This window comes from Furipterus horrens, unplaced genomic scaffold (genome assembly GCF_987537825.1).
Source record: "Furipterus horrens unplaced genomic scaffold, mFurHor1.1.pri manual_scaffold_16, whole genome shotgun sequence".
Taxonomy (NCBI): Eukaryota; Metazoa; Chordata; class Mammalia; order Chiroptera; family Furipteridae; genus Furipterus; species Furipterus horrens.
Window position 1 is genome coordinate 586,870 of NW_028327186.1, and position 21,306 is coordinate 608,175.

The 21,306-nt window shown below is 50.0% G+C and overlaps 1 protein-coding gene across 1 annotated transcript in view; it reads left to right on the forward strand.

Moving 5' to 3' along the window:
* The window catches only part of OCA2 (OCA2 melanosomal transmembrane protein), a 121,211-nt gene that overhangs the window by 6,772 nt on the left and 93,133 nt on the right, over positions 1-21,306 (forward strand). The window contains exons 3-9 of the mRNA XM_090263597.1: positions 8,030-8,128; positions 10,393-10,581; positions 12,872-12,929; positions 13,313-13,385; positions 18,898-19,055; positions 19,926-20,008; positions 21,105-21,258. Coding sequence (XP_090119723.1) covers positions 8,030-8,128; positions 10,393-10,581; positions 12,872-12,929; positions 13,313-13,385; positions 18,898-19,055; positions 19,926-20,008; positions 21,105-21,258 — 814 coding nt within the window. The remainder of the gene's footprint in view (positions 1-8,029; positions 8,129-10,392; positions 10,582-12,871; positions 12,930-13,312; positions 13,386-18,897; positions 19,056-19,925; positions 20,009-21,104; positions 21,259-21,306) is intronic.

Sequence of the window (21,306 nt, forward strand, 5' to 3'; positions counted from 1 at the left end):
CTTTTCTCCACGTCCTCGTCAACGTTTGCTGTTTGTTGATTTATTATTGATTCTGACAGGTGTGAGGTGATCATATCTTACTGTGGCTTTAATTTCCATTTCTCTGATTAATAACATTGAGCATCTTTCCATATGCCTATTGGCCATCTGCATGTCCCCTTTAGAGAAGTGTCTATTCAGATCCTCTGCCCATTTTTAAGTTGAATTGTTAGTTTCTTTTGGTATTAAGTTGTATGAGTTCTTTATATGTTTTGGGTAGTAACCCATTATCAGATGCATCATTGGTGAATATCTTTATACATTCAGTAGGTTGTCTTTTGTTTTGTTAATGGTTTCCCTTGCTGTGCAAAAACTGCTTAGTTTGATATAGTCTCATTTGTTTATTTTTTTCTTCTGTTTCCTTTGCCCAAAGAAACATATCCAAAAAAAATATTACTAAGAGCAATGCCAAAGAGTTTGCTGGCTGTGTTTTCTACTTGGAGTGGCTTTGGGTCTTACATTTAAGTCTTTAGTAATTTTGAGTTTATTTTTGTGTATAGTGTAAGTTAGTGATCTAATTTCATTTTTTGCATGTAGATCCAGTTTTCCCAACACCGTTTGTGGAGGAGCTCTTCTTTACGTCATTGTATGTTCTTGTCTCCTTTGTCACATGTTAATTGGCCATATAGGTGTGGGCTTATTTCTGGGCTCTTTATTCTGTTCCACTGATCTATGTGTCTGTTTTTATTCTAGTTCCATGCTGTTTTGATTACTATGGCCTGGTAGTATAGTTTGATACCAAGTAGTGTGATACCTCCAGTATTGTTCTTTCTCAAGATTGCTTTGGCTATTATGGGTATTTTGTAGTTCCATATAAATTTTAGTGTTATTTATTCTATTTCTGTGAAAACTACCATTGACACTTGATAGGGATTGCATTGAATCTGTAGATTGCTTTCGGCAGTATGGTCATTTTAACAGTGTTGATTTTTTTTCTATCCATGAGCATGGTATATGCATCTATTTATTTGTATCTTCTTAAATTTCTTTCTTTAATGTCTCATAGTTTTCTAAGTACAGGTCTTTTACGTCCTTGGTTAAATTTTTTCCTATGTATTTTTTAAATGAAATTGTAAATGGAATTGTCTTCTTAATTTCTCTTTCTGATAGTTTGTTGTTGCTGTATAAAAATGCAACCAACCCTGACCGGTATGGCTGAGTTGGTTGGGTGTCATCCTGCAAAGCAAAAGGCCTCTGGTTCGATTCTGGTCAAGGCACCTGCCTGGGTTGCGGGTTTGGTCCTCGGTCAGGGCACCTATGAGAGATGGCTGATCAGTGTTTCTCTCTCACATCGATGTCTCTCTTCTTCCCGCTCTCGCCTTTCCTCTCACTCTAAAGTCAATAAGCACATCCCTGGGTGAGGATAACAAGTAAACAAATAAAAAGAAAATACTATCCCTTCTTGTCAGTGATTCTCAAAAAAATGCAACCAATTTCTGAATATTAATTTTGTATCCTTATATTTTACTGAATTCATTTATAAGTTCTAATAGTTGTTTTTTTTTGTGAACTATCTTTCAGATTTTCTACATATAGTATCATGTCATCTACAAATGATAGTTTTAGTTCTTCCTTTCCAATCTGGATGTGTTATTTCTTCTTCTTGTCTGATTTCTGTGGCTAGGACTTCTAATAATATGTTGAATATAAGCAGTGAAAGTGGACATTCCTGTCTTGTTCCTGATCTTAAGGAAAATGTTTTCAACTATTGACCAGTGAATATGATGTTAACTGTGGGCTTGTGGGATTGTCATATATAGCTTTTATTATGTTGAGGTATGTTCCCTCTATTCCCACTTTGCTGAGAGGTTTCTTTTCTTTTCTTATTATAAATGGATGCTGGATTTTGTCATATGCTTTTTATGAATCTATTGCTGTGATCATATGATTTTTATCTTACATCTGTGTATGTGGTATATAATGTTAATTGATTTGCAGATATTGAACCAATCTTGTATCCCAGTAATAAATGTCACTTGATCGTGGTGTAGAACAGGGGTCCCCAACCCTGGGGCCAGGGACTGGTAATGGTCTGTGGTCTGTTAGGAACTGGGCCACACAGCAGGAGGTGAGCAGTTCTGCCTCCTGTCCCCACCCCCAACCCCCATCATGGAAAAATTCTCTTCCACGAAACTGGTCCCTGGTGCCAAAAAGCTTGGGGACCGCTGATGTAGAACCCTTTTAATGTACTGCTGAATTCTGTTCGCTACTCTTTTGTTAAGGATTTTTGCATCTAAGTTCATCCAGGATATTGGCCTAAAATATTATAATTTTCTTTTTTTGTAATGTCTTTTTTTGGTTGAGAGTTTTCCCTCCTCTCTAATTTCTGGAATAGTTTGAGAAGGACAGGTGTTAATTCTTCTTTGAATGCATGGTAGAATTCACCTCTGAATCCATCTAGTCCAGGACTTCTGTTTGTTGGAGTTTCTCGATTACTGATTTGATTTTGTTAGTAGTTATCTGTTCAGATTTTCTGTTTCTTCCTGATTCAGCCTTGAAGAACTGCATTATTCTAAGAGTTTATCCACTTCTTTCAAATTTGGAGAGGAAGGTTGTCCAACTTGTTGGCATATAATTGTAGGATTTAAAAAAATAATCCTTTGTATTTCTGTGGTGTTGGTTGTCCCTTCAACTCTTCTGTTTTGAACTTTATTGATTTGAGCCCTCTCTCCTTTTTCTTCATGCATCTGACTAAAGGTTTATTAATTTTGTCTATCTTTTCAAAGGATCAGCTTTTGGTTTAATTGATCTTTTAAATTGTTCTTTTAGACTCTATTCCATTTTGCTCCACTCTCATTTTTCCTTCCCTCTGCTCACTTTGGGCTTTGTTTATTTTTTTTCTAGTTCCTTTAGGTATATTGATAGATTGTTTTATATAATTTTTATTTCTTGATGTAGGCCTGTATTGCTACGAATTTTCCTCTTAGAACTGCTGTGGCTGTGTTCCATAGATTTGGTTTGTGGTGCTTTTGTTTTAATTTGTCTCAAGGTATATTTTGATTTCCTTCTTGAACTTGACTTAAAAAATTTATTTATATGTAGACAAAAGAACTGAAAGGAGTTCTTTAAATGTTAACAGTTGGTATTTTTAAATTATAGAAGTATATACAATTGTTTTATACGTTACCTCCTTCTGCAGTTTTCAAGTTATTATAAATAAATGTTGCCCACTTATAAACTTACAAGCACTTATGAATTTTGCAAATCTGTACACAGACTTATTGAGACATGGGTCATTGACAAAAATTCCCAAAGAGGTGCGTTAAAGGAGAAATTTTATCAGGCAAGCAATTTACAAGTGGGAAATGAAGCCGCCGGTGGAAACAAAAAATAAGCCCTCTTGAAACAAGTGGGAGCTGCCTTTACTTTAGACAAAGTTCCCGCCCAGGTTCCCAATTGGTCCAAGTTTATGCAAACAGGGTTTCCAAATTCATACAGTTCTGATTGGTCCACACACGGCCGTTCCGATAGGTTGGTGTCATGCATTCTGATTGGTTGTTATAGTTCAGTTCTGATTGGCTGGTTTAGGTGCACAGGAAGATACGTTTGCAGTTCTGATTGGATGGGAGGTCTTAGTCCGCTGGGTGAAGAGGGAACCAGGGGCTCCCATATAGTCGCTGACTCAGTCGGCAGGAACCCCGGGCAGGAGGCTGAAGCTCAGCCTGGCTTTCCCCCGAAATGCAGGGTATGTGACAGGCCTGTCAGCAGCGGCTGCTGGCCTCTGGCTGTGAACTTGGGCCCCTTTGACCACAAGGAGTCCTTCCTGGCAGATATATTTCTCCTCGGGCTTCCCAGGGGAACAGAGATCCTGTTGAACTTTGTGAATTTTGAAAGCACCCAGGCTTAGATGTGAACTCGGAAATGTCAGTGTAATTTCTTTCTTTCGGAAGGAGAGAAGGTCAGGAAAAATATAGATCTCATCAGTATTTTCTACCTTAGTTGAATCATAAAGGAAAATGTTGGGCTTTCAGTTCTGAGCACTATCATTATTTACTGATTGATTGATTTTAGAAAGAGGCAGGAAGAGAGAGAGAGAGAGAGAGAGGGAGATTTGTTGCTTATCTGTGCATCCTTTGGTTGATTCTTGTATGTGCCCTGACTGTGGATTGAACTCGCAACCTTAGCATATGGGGATGATGCTCTGACCAACTGGTACCTAGCCAGGGCCAAGGACCGTTATTTTTACTTCCAGACTCTGGAACATGTGTTTTGTGGGCAATGCCAAATCTTCTCTGCATGCTGTTTGGAGTTCTCCATCCTCTCGGACTGCAGGTCAGGGATCCTGTGAAGAAATAATGGAAAATAATATCTGGATAGTGTGAATTACATTTAAATCTGGACTGTCCTGAAGCCTCTGGGAAATTTCCTTGTGAAAGTCATTGACATTTTTGGCTCTTTAGAAACAACTAAATATAACAAAGCTTAGAAACCACTCCCTGGGCACTTAACTACAGTTATAAAATACTTGGTGTACACAAAATGCAAACGAAATGTTGCACAATGAGATCAACTGGCTATGGCCATCTCAGAGAAAATAAAATGTACTTTTGACTTTTCTGTGTTTGGAATTATTCTCTCTCGTGGCCCTGGATCCGGGTGCTGCTGTGAGCCATTCTAAGAGCCTGTGGGTGGTGCTTTCTTGGGGTGTTTGCATCTCTGCTCTCTGGCCAAGGGTAATTGTAAGCACATCATTGATGTAATGTTTAGAAAACTATTTTAGCCCTAGCTGGTGTGGCTCAGTGGATTGAGCACCGGCCTGTGAACTGAAAGGTCGCCGGTTCAATTCCCAGTCAGGGCACACGCCTGGATTGTGGGCCAGGTCCCCAGTTGGTGGCGTGTGAGAGGCAACCACACACTGATGTTTCTCTCCCTCTCTTTCTCCCTCCCTTCCCCTCTCTCTAAAATAAATACATAAATAAAATCTTTAATAAAAAAAATAAAAGAAAACTTTTATTTGAATCAAAAAGCCAATCTCAGTTCAAATAGGCTATGATTACTAGGGTTTAACTCATTCGTTAACAAGTGTTTATTAGGAGCCTACAATGAACTGGGTACCACTTAAGGTACCAGATGAAACAGAATGGAAATTAATGGCAGCCGTTCCCGCGGGGCTCTCGGTCTAAGGGGAGCCATGGAACCAGAAGCCAAACTCTGTCTTGATGTTTTCCATTGACATCTCCTTATATAATGCAACAAAACTGGCTTCCCCCCCCTTTTAATATGCATCGTATCGCCGAGAACATGGAAGCTCAGGGTGGGTACATGATGTGTGTGAGTCGGGCTAACAGCTCTCCTAGAAATGCTGTGTAACCAACCACCCCCGGGGGCGGCAGAAACGCCTGGGTATTAGTTGATTCATTGAGACATTTATCTAAATGCACCTGAGGCTCCTTGGATTAGCAGTTATGAGAGATGAATATTGAAAAGGCCCAATTAAAGCCCTGGCCCGGTGGCGCAGTTGGTTAGAGCACCATTCCCTTGCACCAAAAAGTCACGAGTTTGGTTCCCGGTCAGGCTGCACACCTAGGTTGCGGGCTTTGATCTCCAGTCGGGGCGTGTGGGAAACAGCCAATCCATACTTGTCTCTCACATCACTGCTTCTCTCTCCTTCTCTCTCTCTCGCTCTCTCCTCCTCTCTCTAAAATCAATAAAAACATATCTTTCAGTGAGGATAAAAATATAAAAGCCCAACTATGTCTTGAAGCCAGTTTGAACAGCTAGAAGTGCACTCAATATGAAATCCCCAGCAGAATTCATCTTCCGCCTCTCTGCGCTCTCCTCTGCCAGTTGGAACGTTGGTGCACCCCGTTAAAGCCTGTGAGGGTCCTCAGTCATCTGTGTTCCTGTAGGAGGTGCCCGAGGCTGCCCAGAGCACACTCGAGGGCCTGGCACAGACACAGCTGGGGACCCTGGTTTCATCCAGCCGTGAGACCAGAGTCTTACTGCCTGTGTCACAGGTTGAGTGAGGGAAAGAAAGTGGTTGGAAATATTTTTCTTTATTGCTGGCCGGTTGGCTGAGTTGGTTAGAGCATCATCCCAATATACCAAGGTTGCGGGTTCGATCCCCAGTCATGGCACATACAAGAAACAACCAATGAGTGCATGAATAAGTGGGGCAATTGATTGAGGATTCTTTCTCCCTCCTGTTTCCTCTCCGTCTCAAATATAAATTAGAAATATTTTTTTCTTCAAATTTCCACTTTGCTTTGCTTTTATGGTCTGAGTCACTGTTATTTCCTCAGGTGGGTGTTTCACAGTGTCTGCGGTGGCTGTGTATGGCCTGGGCTTCCTCAGGAAAGGCAACATGTTAGCTTATAAAATGACCTGTGAAGGAGGACCCAAAAAACTGGAATTATCTTCTGGAGGGTGGGTGCCTTGTAGTACAGGCTTCCCCACGAGGTGTGTATTCTAGGAACCCATCTGTATCAGTGTGCCAGCTGGTGTTGTTATGAGAGGCTGCGTTTGGCTTCAGTGAATTGTTTTTTGGAAGACTCTTTCAACATGTTTGCCCATTTCATGATGGGCGATTTACGGACACACCTACCCACACCACGCTGAGTGTTCAGCAGTTTTTGACCAAAAACATCATGACCCCACCCCCCACCCTCCCTATTCACACAATCTTGCCCCCTTAGCAACTTTTTTTTTGTTTCCCTGGATGAAAAAAGTCCTCAAAGAGAAACATTTTGCTGATGTGGAAGAGGTGAAATGAAAAATAGCAGGAGCACTAAAAGGCATCAACATTGCTGAGTTTAAAACTGTTTTGAGCAGTGGAAAAAATTCTTGATAAATCTTTTGCATCAGATGGAGAGTACTTGAAAGGTGACTGAAGTTTAAACAATTTAGAATAAATACACAATCATTTATAAATAAGTTTCGGGTTGTTTTGGGTCCAGCCCTGGCCAGTTGGTTAGAGCATTGTCCTGATACACTAAGGTTGTGGGTTCAATCCCCAGTCAGGGCACACGAAAGAATAACCCAAAGGATGCACAAATAAGTTGAACAACAGAACAATCTCTCTCTCTCTCTCTTAAATAATAAAATTTAAAAAAGGAAAATAACATATGCCCAATAATTAGGAATGAAAACAATTCCTTCAGTTTTTCATGAAAAACTGGTTGCTTTTAAATGTCTTGGGTCCTTCAGACAATGTGGTGAAGGCTGGGGGGTGGGGCAGGGTCTGGGTGGAGGTGGGCAAAGGGGGAGCACCAGGACATCTGTGATAGAGTCAACAAGAAAAAGGCATGTGTCCTTTGAGGAGGGTGACCATACATGTTGGTGGGCTCTGTTGTGACTTCAGTTACCTCCCTCTGGAATAGCTCATGATCTGGATGAGTGGACAGTGGTCCCCCTTCCAGGGGTCAGGGCAGTACAGCCTTTGTTTTGCCTAAGCTGTGGCTTCTGTCCCTTGGAGAACCTTCCACCCCCTTTCATTTCTTTTTTTTTTTTCTTTTTAAAAATTATTCATTTTAAAGAAGAGAGAGAGATAGAGAGAGAAGCATTGATTTGTTGTTCTACTTACTTATTCATGCATCATTGGTTGATTCTTGCATGTTCCATGACTGGGATTCGAACCCGTGACTCTGGTGTATCAGGACGATGCTCTAACCAGCCAGGGCCCTTGTTCATTTCATTATGGCTCCATTGGCCCTGACTTCTGCTGCCTGGTGCCCCGAGGGAAGCCATTAGGATACTCTCAATGTGTGATATTTAAATATTGTGATCTTAGGGAATAGAATTTGCTGAGTGGGACAGGCTTCATCAGACAATGACCAGGTGTCCTGATGGCAAGCTCTGCCTGGAATAACCCGGCTGCTGGGGCCACTGTAAAGCCACCAGGAGTCCGACAACAGGATCCATTCCCGGGCATGTGATCTGCCGTGAGCTCCTGCTTCTCGGTTCCAGCCTGCAAGGATCGCTGCTGACTCGTGTCCTGTTGTGGAAGGCAGCCCCAGCTGCTAGTGACCATCCTCCCTCCTGTGCCCCCCAGGTCTCACTCACCTTCACCCCAGGTCTTCAGCTCCCGGTGCCGAGAGCCCTGCGTGACAGAAAACACGCCTTTGCTGAGGAATTCCTCACTAGAGAAAGGGTGAGTTTCCCGCTTCTGCCAGAGTTAAGGAATCTAAGAGCATTGTCCTTGGCTGGAGAATTTCTCCCTGAGACATGAACTTGTCCCTGACCTGCTTGGTCTCTGCCAGTTTCTTGTTAATTCAAGGTCACCGGTGTCCATGTCTCTAGCGCCTGGATTCTGTGGCTTATGGATTTCCAGATGACCTTGAGCATGACCTTGCAATGATGAGCTAGCAGGTGTGCACAGCTGACTCATGCGGCCAGGGCCTCTCAAATCGGGGTGGGGTGGGGGGTAGGGGCGGGAGAGAGAAAGAGAGAAACATTGATCGGTTGCCTCCTACATGCCCGGACCAGGGATCGAACCCACAACCCAGGTATGTGACCTGAGGGGGGACTGAACCCACAACCTTTTGGGACACAGGACGACGCTCCAACCAACTGAGCCACCCAGCCAGGGCTGCCCCCAGGAGACTTTTGATGACAAGTTGTGTCTCTGCAACCGTTCTCACCCAACCTTTTGACTAGGGGCACCTTCTCCCCTCCCGGCCCTTTAGGGCAGTCCCACTCAAGTTCGAGGGGGCTCCAGTGTTACCTCCTTTGTGAAGCCTTAGCTCCCCCAAGTCCCCCGAGATCAGCGCTGCGTCTGTGCTCTCAGACACCGCATTCTGCCCGTACTCCGGGACTTGCCCTGGGTTAACCACGTTGTGTCTGCCAGCCTGCGCCCTCCTCGTCCCCTGTCCCAACGTCCAGCACGGCCCCTGTCACCGGGGATAACTTAAATCCCCTCCGTCTCTCCTAAACAATAGCTTTGAAAACAAACACTTCACACACCTGGTCCCTTAATGTTTTCCTTTGGATTACTTGGTGAGCTGCTAAGGCCTCTGAGACATTTTAGGACTCACGGTTCCGTGGGAACCCAGTGATGTGTAAGTGTCTGTCCCCGGGCCCGGGAGCACAGATGTCCCAGAGGGCAGAGCCGGGCCTTGTTCTCAGAAACCACTTCGCAGGAGAACATGGGTCAGGCTTGCTTACCAAACGTCTTCCTTTATTTTTTTCTTGCATGAAGCTAATTGAAGCACCATGGGGGTGGGCAGGATTTTTTTAAAAAATAATTTATTTGTTTTAGAGAGAGGGGAAGGGAGGAGAAAGAGAGGGAAGCATCGATGTGCAAGAGAAAGGTCAATTGTTGCCTCTTGCATGCCCCTCACCAGGGACCTGGCCCACCACCCAGGCAGGTGCCTGGACCAGGAATCGAACCAGTGACCTTTCACTATGCAGGATGACGCCCAACCAACTGAGCCCACCGGTCAGGGCCAGGCTATGCTTTTCTTGCTGTGAACCAGCCCTAAGTCAGGATAACTGTTCAGGGGAATCTCAGCGCCCCATTGAGCTCGCCGACTTTGACATCACCTGTTCCTACAGATCATGGCTGTTGTTATGTGAGCCTCGTGGTCACAGGAACATCCATGCAGCGCACATTCTAGGCTTTGCCGCAGCCTCACTAGCGTCAGGGGCATCTGAGCGAACTGCTCAGAAGCCCAGAGATACAACCGACAGTAAATGGATCATGCACATGGACTTCTGATCAACGTTGGGACCCCCCGGGTCATCCTTCTCCATTTGGGCTCTAGTTCTTGGGCCCCTGTCGTCCAGCACTGGTGTTCCCTGCTCCTGCTTGGGCTCGTGTGGGTGTGAGGTGGGAGAGCCGGGAGACCCTCTGCCCCAGCGCCCCGCTGCAGGAGGACGTCTGCAGAGAGAAGGGTATCTGCCCGCCCACTCTGCTGCGGGAACCCCAGCACGGGAGCGGCAGCTGGCCTGAGCCGGCGCAGCGTGATTGGGAAGTTCCAAGCTCAGAACAAGCTGATGCTTCTTTTCTTTCTTTCTTTTTTTAGTTGATTTTTAGAGAGAGAGGGGAAGGCGTGAGGGGTGGGGAGGGAGGGAGAGAGAGATTGATTTGTTGTTATACTTACTGATGCATCACTGGTTGATTCTTGTATGTGCCCTGACCGGGGATCGAACCTGCAACCTTGGCGTCATGCTCCAACCAACTGAGCTACCCAGCCAGGGCCAAGCTGATGTTTCTTGAGGACCCACAATTCGTTCTGAAGATTCGAGTGACTCCAGACTTCCGCTGGGCCAAGAGTTCTGTGACGTCGTGCAGAGGGATGGGGCCCCGCCACACAACGGTCCTTCCCGGAGCCAGGACGGACCCCACATGTCTCACGTCACCGCTGAGAAGCCATCTTGCTTGCTGTGGAAATAACCCCAAACGTTGCTTTTCAGGTCGCGGTGCCTGAGCGTGTACCCTCCGGAGTTCGTCACCGCTGAGGACTCTTGGGACAACAGCTCAGCCGAGTGGGAGGGACGGTCGCTGCTGAGCAGTGAGGTGGCGGGTTCCTCCAGGTCTGCTTCCTCAGAGAAGGAGGACCTTCTCGAAGGCACTCACGCCAGGCTCCGCCTTTCGAAGCTGAGGTAGGAGGCTCGGGAGTGCCCGTGTGGCCCTGGGTGGGGGGTGGTCGCACAGTGCCACCTGCTGGCCTGGGGCGAGGCTGGGGGTCTGGCCCTCACGATGCCCTTCCCAATGGTCACTGTGAAGGGGAGGGGCGGGGTTTTCATGCTTTTTCTGGAAGACATGCCAGGTGACGCAGGAGCATGGCCACTGCCTTGTCCACTGGGCCCCCATATACATATTTATTTGGAGAAAGGGTCCTAATGAGAACAATGTGTTGGAAAGCAGCATCTCCAGGGACAGAGTAAGGCTTGGGGACCGGGGCCACTGGGTCCTGACTCCGGATCTGAGGCAGCTGAGGGACCCGAGGGCCAACCACGTCCTTGTGACTTCTTGTCTCCTGATGTCCCCTCACTGCACGGCCTTCCATGGGCTTCCACTGACACGGTCTGTGCGAAGGCCCATTGGCAGGTGAGAAACCCTATGTGGCTGTCAAACACCGGTGTCACTATTTATATACATCAGGGGACCAGTCTTTGTGGAAGCTGTTCGAAGGGGGAACTGAAAGTCTCAAGGGCACATGTCTGTACCCAAAGGGGCCCTTTCTCAGTTGTCCTGTGATCCTCCCGGCAAAGGCAGATGACAGAAGGGACCGCAGGAGGGTGATGATTTTGCCTGAGGTCCTGCACGCAGCCTGTGAGCCCAGCAGGGGGCAGGAGGTGACCCCCAAGACCCCCACGGGTGCTTCACCCACCAGCCTCCCAGCTACATGCAGATTCTTCACAATGACTGGTCTCAGCCCCCTCAGAGGTGTGACAAAGATTAGCTGACGCATCTGCTCTGAGGTTATGTGAACCATGGGAACGTATGGGGATAGGGATCTGGCCCCATGGGTCACCATGTGTCACAGCGGCAGAGGGTGACTGCTTCCTCCTCTGTCCCACGCCATGGCAAAGTAGAATCAAGTACATTTCAGACTTGATGCTCAGTGTTCGTTTTATTGTCTTTGACCCAGGAAATAGTGGCTTTGAAGCTGCCACTGAACTAAAAGACTCAGCACCGGTGTTTTAATTAAACATGTCTAGGAAGTACCAAGTATGGCCATTGAAGAAACCTATACAAAATATTTTGGATTGTCAGACAGAGATTTGTATTTAGACTAGTTCAGTGAATGCTTCATACTTTCGAGAGAAGTGTTGTTTGGTTCCCATTTAACTAGAAGCTGTTGAATCATGATTTGGAGACATGAAATGCTATTCATCGAATCCATTAAATCTTAAGAGAATGTAAAACAAGGTGTTACCATTTTGAAAGGATCAGAAGGGTTTTGAAAAAGAAGTCTCAACATACACTTCCTGCATTCTGCAAACGTGTGTCAGGCATAGGCTAAGTGACAAGTGACAGTGGCCCTAAGAGTTCTGGGAGAGAACACAGACAGCCCAGGGCCTGCCCTGAGGAGTGGCCGGCACGTGTGGGGCACTTGGAGATGGGGGCACTTGGAGATGGCTCTGGTGGGCCCAGGGAGGGGTATGAGCGGGGGAGCAGCTAGAGGGGCTGCAGAGGGACAGCTGGACCCGTGTGCACCTCGGGCCTGAGGGCCATGGCCAAGGGTGTAATGATGGCCAGGCCAGGATGCCATCAGGATTCCTGAGAGGGTACCAAGCACGTGGCCTGATTGTCTATTAAATTATCTCCTAAGAATGAGAGAGAGAGATATAGATCTGTTGTTCCACTTACTCATGCATTCATTGGTTGCTTTTTGTATGTGTCCTGACCTGGGATCGAACCTACAACCTTGGCACATCAGGACGATGCTCTAACCAACTGAGCTTCCTGGCCAGGGGCCCTAAGAAATTCTGGAAAGACTGCTGCTACAACCGATGCCAATGCTGCGGTTTCTTTCTGGAATCATTTGGTTGTGTCTCAGTGTTGGTATATTTGGTGATCAAATCTAGAACTCCACCTTTTGGAAAGCTTTGAGGAAACGGACAAATAGGAATCTGAGAGACCAGATGAGGCTTGTTTCCTGGAAACCGGGGCTTCCAATCTTGATCTTTAGCATCTTCAGCAAGAAGCCACGTGCAAACACTAGGGTTAACTTTGTCCCTCTTGTCACCCCCGACCAAGCCGCTTGCTACCAGGTCGCCGGTCTGCGGTGATTCTTTCTGCCCTGGTATGGAGGGAATCCGGCCGCGGCCCCTGAGGTGCAGGTTCCCGTGGCTTCGGAAAGGTGTCTGAGGTTTGGCAGGTCTGGGCACACACACACAGGACTCGCCCGTGCGACTTTGACCGGGTCCTGCTTTTTCTCTGCAGGCGCTGTGCGCGGCGGCTGAAGGTGGCGGGCCTGTTTGTCTTCGTGGTGACATGCTCCGTGAGTGCTGCTCCTAGCTCGGTTGTGGGCTCCTCAGCACCCCCGGGGCTGCGGGCTGAGCGGCGGGGCCCCTGTGCTGTGGGATCACACTTCCCCGTGGGGGAGGAGCTGAGGGCGCACGGTATGGCAGCTTGGGGGTGGCAGGGCGGACCCGAGGTGGTGCTCCTCTGCCCTTGTCCCAAGTCCCCCGGGGAAACCGTGGGACCTGGCTTTGCACCGTGGAAGGCGGTTAGCTCGCCCCTTGGGTCCTCCTACCTCAGGCGGTGTACCTAATTATCTCAGCCCCGTGCCACAAACACTCTATTTGTGGGGGGGCAAAAACGGTGCCAATTCAGTGGTGCTCACACCGCGAATCCTTTGCGGAACGTTTCTGGTTGTTGCAGATTTCATTTAGCCTGTATCCAGATCAAGGCAAGTTCTGGCAGCTGCTGGCCGTGTCACCGCAGGAGAGCTACTGTATCTGAACCCCGTGCCGGACGGGAGGTGGGCGGGAGTCACAAGACAAAGGGGAAGCCCAAGAAGTGTCCCAAGTGCTGCTGAAGGTCACAGCGCAGGCCAGCAGGGTTCTGATGAAAGATGAGGCCTCTGGCCAGAGGTGGAAGGAGCATTAGTGAGCCCTTGGTGGGGGTCGGTGGTGAGGTTTCCCAGCAGGGTTGATAGTGGCCGTGTGTCATATCTGGTTAGGGCCTGGTGTCCCCATGGCTCTGGGACATACTGCTCCATAGCCTCCTTCCCCACGTCCTTTGGGTGATTTCTACTGACCTGTTTCCAAGCTTATTGGTGCTTTTCCTGGTTCTGTCTTCCAGGGTCTGGGAAGGCTTGGTTTCTTCCATGGTCCTTTCTCTTGCCCTTTTGCAGGCCTCGTAGTTTGTGGTGAGAAGGCAGGAGTGCTGTGTGGGATGGACACGCTGAGGGTGTTAATCCCCTCTTGCCACAACCAATTACGCAGATCCTGTGGCTTCAACCAGGGCGTTTATTCCTCAATTCTGGAGGCTGCGGTTTCAAGATCATGGCGCTGGCTGGTTTTGTTTTTGGTGAGGTCTCGTTTCCTGGCTTGTAGATGACCCCTTGGCTGCTGGGTCCTCACAGGTCTTTGCTTGGTGTGTGGAGACAGAGAGAGGAAGCTCTCTGGTCTCTTTCTTTTTTAATTTATTAATTTGAGAGAGAGTGGAAGTAGTGGGACAGGGGGAGAAACATCGATCTGTTGTTCCACTTATTCACGAATTCATTGGTTGCTTCTTGTATGTCCTCTGACGTGGGATTGAACCTGCAACCTTGGTGAATTGGGATGACGTTCTAACTCAATGTGCTACCCGGCCAGGGCCGGTGTCTCTTTTTATGAGGACACTATTCCTGGATTGGGACCTCCCCGATGACCTCATTTAAGCTCAGTTGCTTCCTTAGAGGCCCCATGTCCCAATACAGCCACATGGGGCTCAGGCCTTGAATGTGGATTTTGAAGGGACGCAAACACTCAGTCTGCAGTGCTGAAGCGAAGCTTGGAGATGAGCGTATCTGAAGCTGTGTGAGTGCTTTGAGGAGTTTGTGTAAATTTGGTCAGAGGGGGCAGTGTTGCTGTTTGCGGTAGCCATGGTAACCCCTGTCCACCTTACCCGCCCCCAGCTGCAGGGGTGCCCCTGTGGCCTCTGGCTGCCGGATTTGATGCGTTCCCCAGCAAACTAAGGCTTTCTCGGGAGTCTCCCCAGCCTCCCCATCTTCCCCGTGAGCCCCTGCTGGGGTTCCAGGAGGAAAAGGCCATGTGAAGGGGTGAACACCCCTATTTTGTGGCCGCCAGGGACTCCCCACTCTCACGCTAGCCCATGCTCGACCTGGAGGGATTTTTAAATTTTTCTGGTTCAATCTTGCCTGCTTCTGTGTGATTATCTTTTCAAAAGGAACTAAATCATTCCGAGAACTTAAGTGAGCTGTTCTTTCCTTCAGTATCTCCCGTGGATAATCTGGGTGAATTGAAATTTTAGGAAATTCAGTAGTTTTCTTGCAGTCCCCAGCACTTGGTTGCAAACTGTTTTCTGGGTCCTTCTGAGGAGCTTCTCACATCTTCCCAGGACCCCCCTTTCCCTTGGTTGAGCCGCTGTCTGCACACAGGGTGCCAGCAGCACCCCCAAAAGACCCAGCAGTCAAGGCATGACCCTTGCGGCAGCCTGGGCGTGTGCTCAAGTCTTTAGGTTCATTTCACCACATTTTAAAAAAAATTTTATGTACTCATTGGTTGATGCTTGCATGGGCCCTGATCGGGGATTGAACCCTCAACCTTGGCGCATGGGGATGACGCTTTAACCCACTGAACTTCCCAGCCAGGGTAGCTGCACCACTTTAAAATCGAGTGGATCTTTAGTGGAAGAAGCATGTCCTGGGGGAGAGCTAAAGAGCTCTGTGACTTGGAGAAATAAACTGTATTTCTCATTCCCTGGGGATTTGCCTCCACTTCAAGCTCTCCCTAGGGCTCCAGACAAGTGTGGACCCCTGCTGCCTGGTGCTGCTGGCTGTGCGACACTGCCCTTTCTCTGACCTCATTGCAGGTGGCTGGAACCTGCCACCCGCCAACCCTCGCAGAGGAGCCAGATCCGTCCACAACGTCTTCAGGGAGGGGAGATCTTTGGAGGAGGCTGGGTGGTTGCACACATGGGGGCAGACTCTGTGAGCTCCAAGGTCCGTTCCCGCAGAAAATTCAGAGCTGTCCCTCCGATGCCTAGGTGAGGCCGAGGCCCATGGGGACAGCCCCTCATCGTTCAGTGGAAACCCCAGGGAAGCGTGGCAGCCTGGGCGCTGAGATCAGATCATAGCAGAGAAGAGTTCCTACTCACCCCACCGAGAGCCGCAGCGCGTCAGCCTTTTTCTAAAGGATTTTGCAGGACATTCGGTGCAGGGCCACTCGGGTGTGCCAGGACATGTCTCCCTCTCTCCCTCTCGGAGGCAGTGGACGACTGAGCAGCTGGCTCCTGCCCTCCAAGGCCTGTGTGTGGGACAGAGAGAGGAACAGCGCGGGGACAGCTGTGTGAGAGGACAGGACAGCTGCAGGGGGGTTCTCTCCCGTTTGTGCCGCATGAGCTTCCACACGGGCTGGTTCCAGCTGCCCGCGGCTGCTCTGAAAATGCTCACTGTGTTCCTGCCGGCCTGAGGCTCACTGAGCCTCTCCCGAGGCCCGTGGCTGGGGGGGCTGGGGAAGGAGAGATGACAGGTTAGGGAGCTGCTGGCCTTGGGCCTGGCTGGGGAGGGAGGCAGGTGCCAGCTGGGTCCAACCCTGGGGGTGGGGGGAGGGGCAGGCGCTGCCCCGGGGTGGGTGCGGGAGGCTGGCTATGTACCCGCCACTCAGCACTTACGTGTAGGCTGAGATAGGGGGTGATCCCGGCTGCACTGAAAAGCCAGCATGGGCTTGTCACGCTTGTCTTCGCGACCAAGCACCCCTGCGTCCTCCTTCCTGACTTTCACCCCGACCCCTGGACAGTCTCAGCTGGGTGATGGACACCTGGGCTCTGTGTGTCAACAGCAGCTGCCTTTGGAGGGTTGTCCTTTAGCTGAAGAACAACAAAGCCGGTCCTGGCTGGTGTGGATAAGTGGGTTGGAGCATCCGCCTGTAAACTGAAAGGTCGCTGGTTCGATTCCTGGTCAGGGTACATATAAGAAGCAACCAATGAATGCATGAATAAGTGGAACAACGAATCAGTCTATCTCTGTCTCCCTCTCAAAACAAACAAACAAACAAAACAACACTACATTAGTCTCCACAGATACAGAGAAATGAATGACATGTAGTTTCTTTTCTTGAGGAGCTAGACCAGGTTGGGGGAAAACTGTCAACCAAACAGCACTAAAGTGAGAAACACTTCACCGAGGACAGCCTGGTCTGCTGAGCACTGAGGAAAGGAGCCAGGGGATCCCCCGCGGTCGTGGGTACCAAGAATGGATTTTTTAAAATTTTATTAATTTTTTAGAGACATAGGAAGGGAAGGAGAAGGAGAGGGAGATAAACATCTGTGTGAAAGAGAAAGTACATCAGTTGCTTCTTGCACACACCCATCTGGGGACCTGGCCCGCAACCCACGCACGTGCCTTGACTGGGAACCGAACCCGTGACCGACCGCTTTGCGGTACTATGCCCAACGCACTGAGCCACAGCGGTCAGCGTGCCAAGGCTGGGTTTAAGGACAGGAGAGCTTGCGCGAGCTCCGGAATGACAGATAGGGACCCTCCAGGTTTGGGGAGCACTAACGCAGAAGCGGGGGCCACGTGATAGGAGCGCGGCAGACCTTCAGGAGGGCTGGAAGGCAGGGGCGTGGCTCGTCTGAGGCCGCTGTTTCGGGGGCCCGCCGAGTCACTGCTGGCACCAGACCGTCCGGTGGGCTTTGCCTCCTCGGCCCGCGGTGGGCAGCCGGACAAAGGAAGGGTGCCGTGGTGCAGGCGTGCGCCCGCGGGTTCTGCGTGCACTGCATTTGGGCGCTCATCTGCCCTCTAGAGCGCGAGAGCCTTCAGGACAAAGGCCTTGTTTGGTTCATCTGCTCTCGGTGCCCAGTAGGGGCTCCGCATCCATTAAAGCACGGCGAGGAGCCGCTGCTCTTCCGACGGCAGCCTGCAGGCGGGTCTCCAGCCTCCGGGCGGAACTCTTCCCCACCCCGTACCCCGTGTTGGCCCAGCGGAAAGACCAGAGCAGGACTAACTTGGGGCGGCAGAAGCCGCAGTGTCTCTTTGGGATTTTTCTCACTATGCTCTGCCCCCTGTGTGACGTCTGTTTTGCATTTGTCCATTTTGGACCCCAAGTGGCTGCAAAGGTGTGTGGCGAGGCTGTCCAGCCGGGCACTCACATGGACAATGGTCCTGATACTGACGCAACACTTTTTTCCCCCAGGTGTCTTTGTACAATTTTTTAAAAAATAGTACATTTTTCTGCAGGAACTAGGCATTGAAAAAGGATAAAATTTTCACCGTTGCTCCCAAAGCTCCATGCAAATCCTATAGACACCTTGGCAGTGGTTCTGCCTGCTCCCTCAGTCTGCTCTGCAAACCACCTGTTTCTGTGAGGGTTTTAGAGAAGACAGTCGCCCCTTGCACGCATCCAGACCAGGGACCAAACCTGCAACCCGGGTATGTGCCCTGAGCCGGAATCGAACCAGTGGGCTTCCACTTCGCGCGATGGCGCTCCAACCCACTGAGCCACACCAGTCAGAGCTGCTGCAGTGCTTCTGAGGCCTCATGCAGAACATGGACCATTTTGAGACACATCTGCCACCGTCAGTGGTGTTCTGTTCTAGGGCGCAGTGACAGGGCTGGCCTCAGTGAGGGACCCACGTCGTGCCCTCCTGGACCCCGCAGCAGAGGCGAGGGTCGGCCCGGAGGGGAGAGAGAGAGGCTGAGGGGCACAGGCTCCCACTTCTGTGCAAACCCAGGTGCAGGATGCAGCAGACCGGGCAGGGAATTACCAGTTGAGGGAGCAGCCTCTCCTGATAGCTCCTTCCCGATCGAGAGTCTTCAACGTGGAATTTTTCTCCTCTTAGCTGATGTCAGAGTTCTTACGTCCAGTTGTCTTCGTGGCTTCTCCCCTCGCCAGTGGAGACCTGGCGCCCTAAGCTTTGGTGTGGATGTGGATTGGGTTCCTCTGTTCATTCACGCAGCCTCCAGTCTACCCCTCCCCCTGGCTCCAGGCAGGAGTTTGAGGCTGGTTGCCAAAGTGGAATCGGAGATGATAGCAGGACAGAGAAATACCACTTTGATGTTAAAGCAGAGGATTCCAAACGCGCGTGGTCCAACGAGGCCAAACCGATGGCGCGTGCCAGGAGGGAGGGGCTGGAGAGAAGGGGCGTGGTCGATTGGGGCAGAGTGGTGACCTTGGAGGAAACGGGCTGGCTGTGCGTCTCTCTGTGCATCTATCTTCCTGGGACGGTGTGCACGGGGCGGATGCTGGGGGGACTCCAGGCCTCTGCTTGCTCCGTGGTTCACCTTGACGTTTCCCCAGCTGTGAACCTCAGCGGCCGAGCCGACTCCACGCTGCTCCAGGTGGACCTGGCAGGGGCCCTGGTGGCCGGGGGCCCAAGTCGTCCGGGAAGAGAAGAGTATGTCGTGGTGGAGGTGACCCAGGCCGATGCTCCAGGCTCGCGGCGGCGGCCACAGCAGGTCATACTTATACATTAATTGAAAGGCATTGTAAAAACTCACCTCATCTCTCTATAAACTGAGTTTCCTCCCGAATGGATGGCCTAGGGAGCCATAAGGCAATGACCACATTATCAAGAAGGCCCTTATCTTTGGCCCTGTCCTTGAAATTTGTTTTCCCTCTCTTCTCTCAGTTACAAAACTCTCACCATTTCCATAAAATCAAGCTTGTTTTTAAAAAAATCTTCACCTGAGGATATGTTTATTGGTTCTAGAGAGGAAGAGAGAGAGATTTGTTGTTCCACTTACTGATGCATTTATTGGTTGTGTCTTGTATGTGCCCTGACCAGGGATCGAACCCTCAACCTTGATGCATTGGGACAAGGCTCCAACCAACTGAGCCACTGGGCCAGGGCCTCATTCATGCTTTGACCAATACAGTCCCTATTTTCAATGTCCTTTATGACTGTGGGCAGCAAGACTCCTGCCCTTCCATGGAAAATCCCCTGCCCCCCACCCCGCTCATATCTGCACCCCTCATCTTTACTGCTCTGCTCAGGTGGGGACAAGGGTGTGTGGCAGCTTTACCTGGGGCCCCCCTCTCATCTGCTCCAGTTTGTAAGCAGGTAGCAGTTTTAAGCCAGCATTTCTCCTGCGCTGCCCCAGAGGGCTCAAAGACTCTTTCCCTAAAACAAAGGCCTCCCAAGTGTGGACTCTGCCAGCTCCACATGGCCTGGGCCACGTGTGGCAGGCAGGTGGGGGTCATGGAAAGGCCTCCCGGCTCCTCTCTTTCTCCTGGTGCCAAGCAAGCACCTACACTTCATAGCACTGGGTTCCCACTGACCTTCAAGGTCAAAGCCTGATTGTCATTTTCCCCTTGGACTTTTACAGGTCACTCATAACTGGACAGTGTTTCTAAACCCACAGCGAAGTGAACGCTTGGTGGTCAGCAGGACCTTTGAGGTTCTGAGCAGGTAGGTGTCATGTGACTGAGGTCTGGGGGGCTGAGTTGGCTTCTGGGACATGTTCGCCTTAAGAAGTTTGACCTGTGTGGCTCCAATTTGGGGGACAAGTAGCAGCAGATTAGTTATGTGCTTTGGACGAGATGCTCTTCCTGTGTAGAGGATGAACGCAGAGGATGTGGGAGAGTGTCACAGCCACGTGTCCGGAAATGACAGCATTGATCCCAGGGCCCATTTTGAGGCACGTGGTATTTTATAGCTTATGTGTTGATTTCATTAATATCATGATGCTCTACAATGGGGAATTCTAGGAAATGTTAGGGTTCTTGCTCTTGCTCTTTCACGAAGGCCTCTCCATACTAACCAACCTGTGCCTTTGTCTGCTGTGTGCGTTGGCCAGGGCTGCCATATCAGATACCACTGGCCGGTGACAAACACGTGACATTTATGTTCTCAAGGTTGCAGCAGGGTGCCTGTCTCCTGATGCCTCTCTCCTTGGTGGGTAGACAGCCATCTTCTCCCTGTGTCCTCACATGGCTGTCCTTCTGTGTGAGTCTGTGGCCTGATCTCTTCTTATAAGAACACCAGCCATCTTGGATTGGGGCCACCAAGTGACCTCATTTTACTCATCTACGTAAAGCCCTCATTTCCAAATACAGTCACATTCTGAAGGGCCGAGGGTTTGGATGTCAACAGGGATTTTTGAAAACGGGCTTCCAGTTCTGCATGCCACGGTGCTGTTGACTCCCAGCATGCTCTGGGGCTTGTCCCACTACAGTGACAACTCACAAGTTGCACGTGGCCCTTTCCTATTTGTGAGCAGGTAAAGAAGTCAGGTGGTGGCGAGGAGGAGAGCAATGAGGTGGCTAAAGCCAATGTGCACGTCCCTGTGCCCCGTGAGCTGTAGGAGTGGCGCCTGCGGTGGCCGCGCGGGGAGGCTGTGTCCTGCGCGCGTCACCGCGTTCACCTGTGCGTAGGGCTGGGATCCGTGGGGCTCTGACCATGGCTGTGGTGACTTGTGTTGGAAGGACACCCAGGGGGAAGCTCGAACTGTTGACGGAAGGTCTCTCTGGTGCCCCAGCCCTAAGGTTTTTGCTTCACTCCGCAGAGAGGGCGTTTCCATCAGCATCCGCGCCTCGCTCCAGGGCCCCCAGGCGGTGCCTCTGCTGGTGGCGCACCAGCACCTCCGCGCCAGCGTGGAGGCACAAGTGACAGTCGCCGCAGTCATCCTCGCCGGGGTCTACGTGCTCATTATATTCGAGGTAACCTCCCTGCCTGTTCTAGGCTTGTCTGTGCCTGCAAGTCAGTGG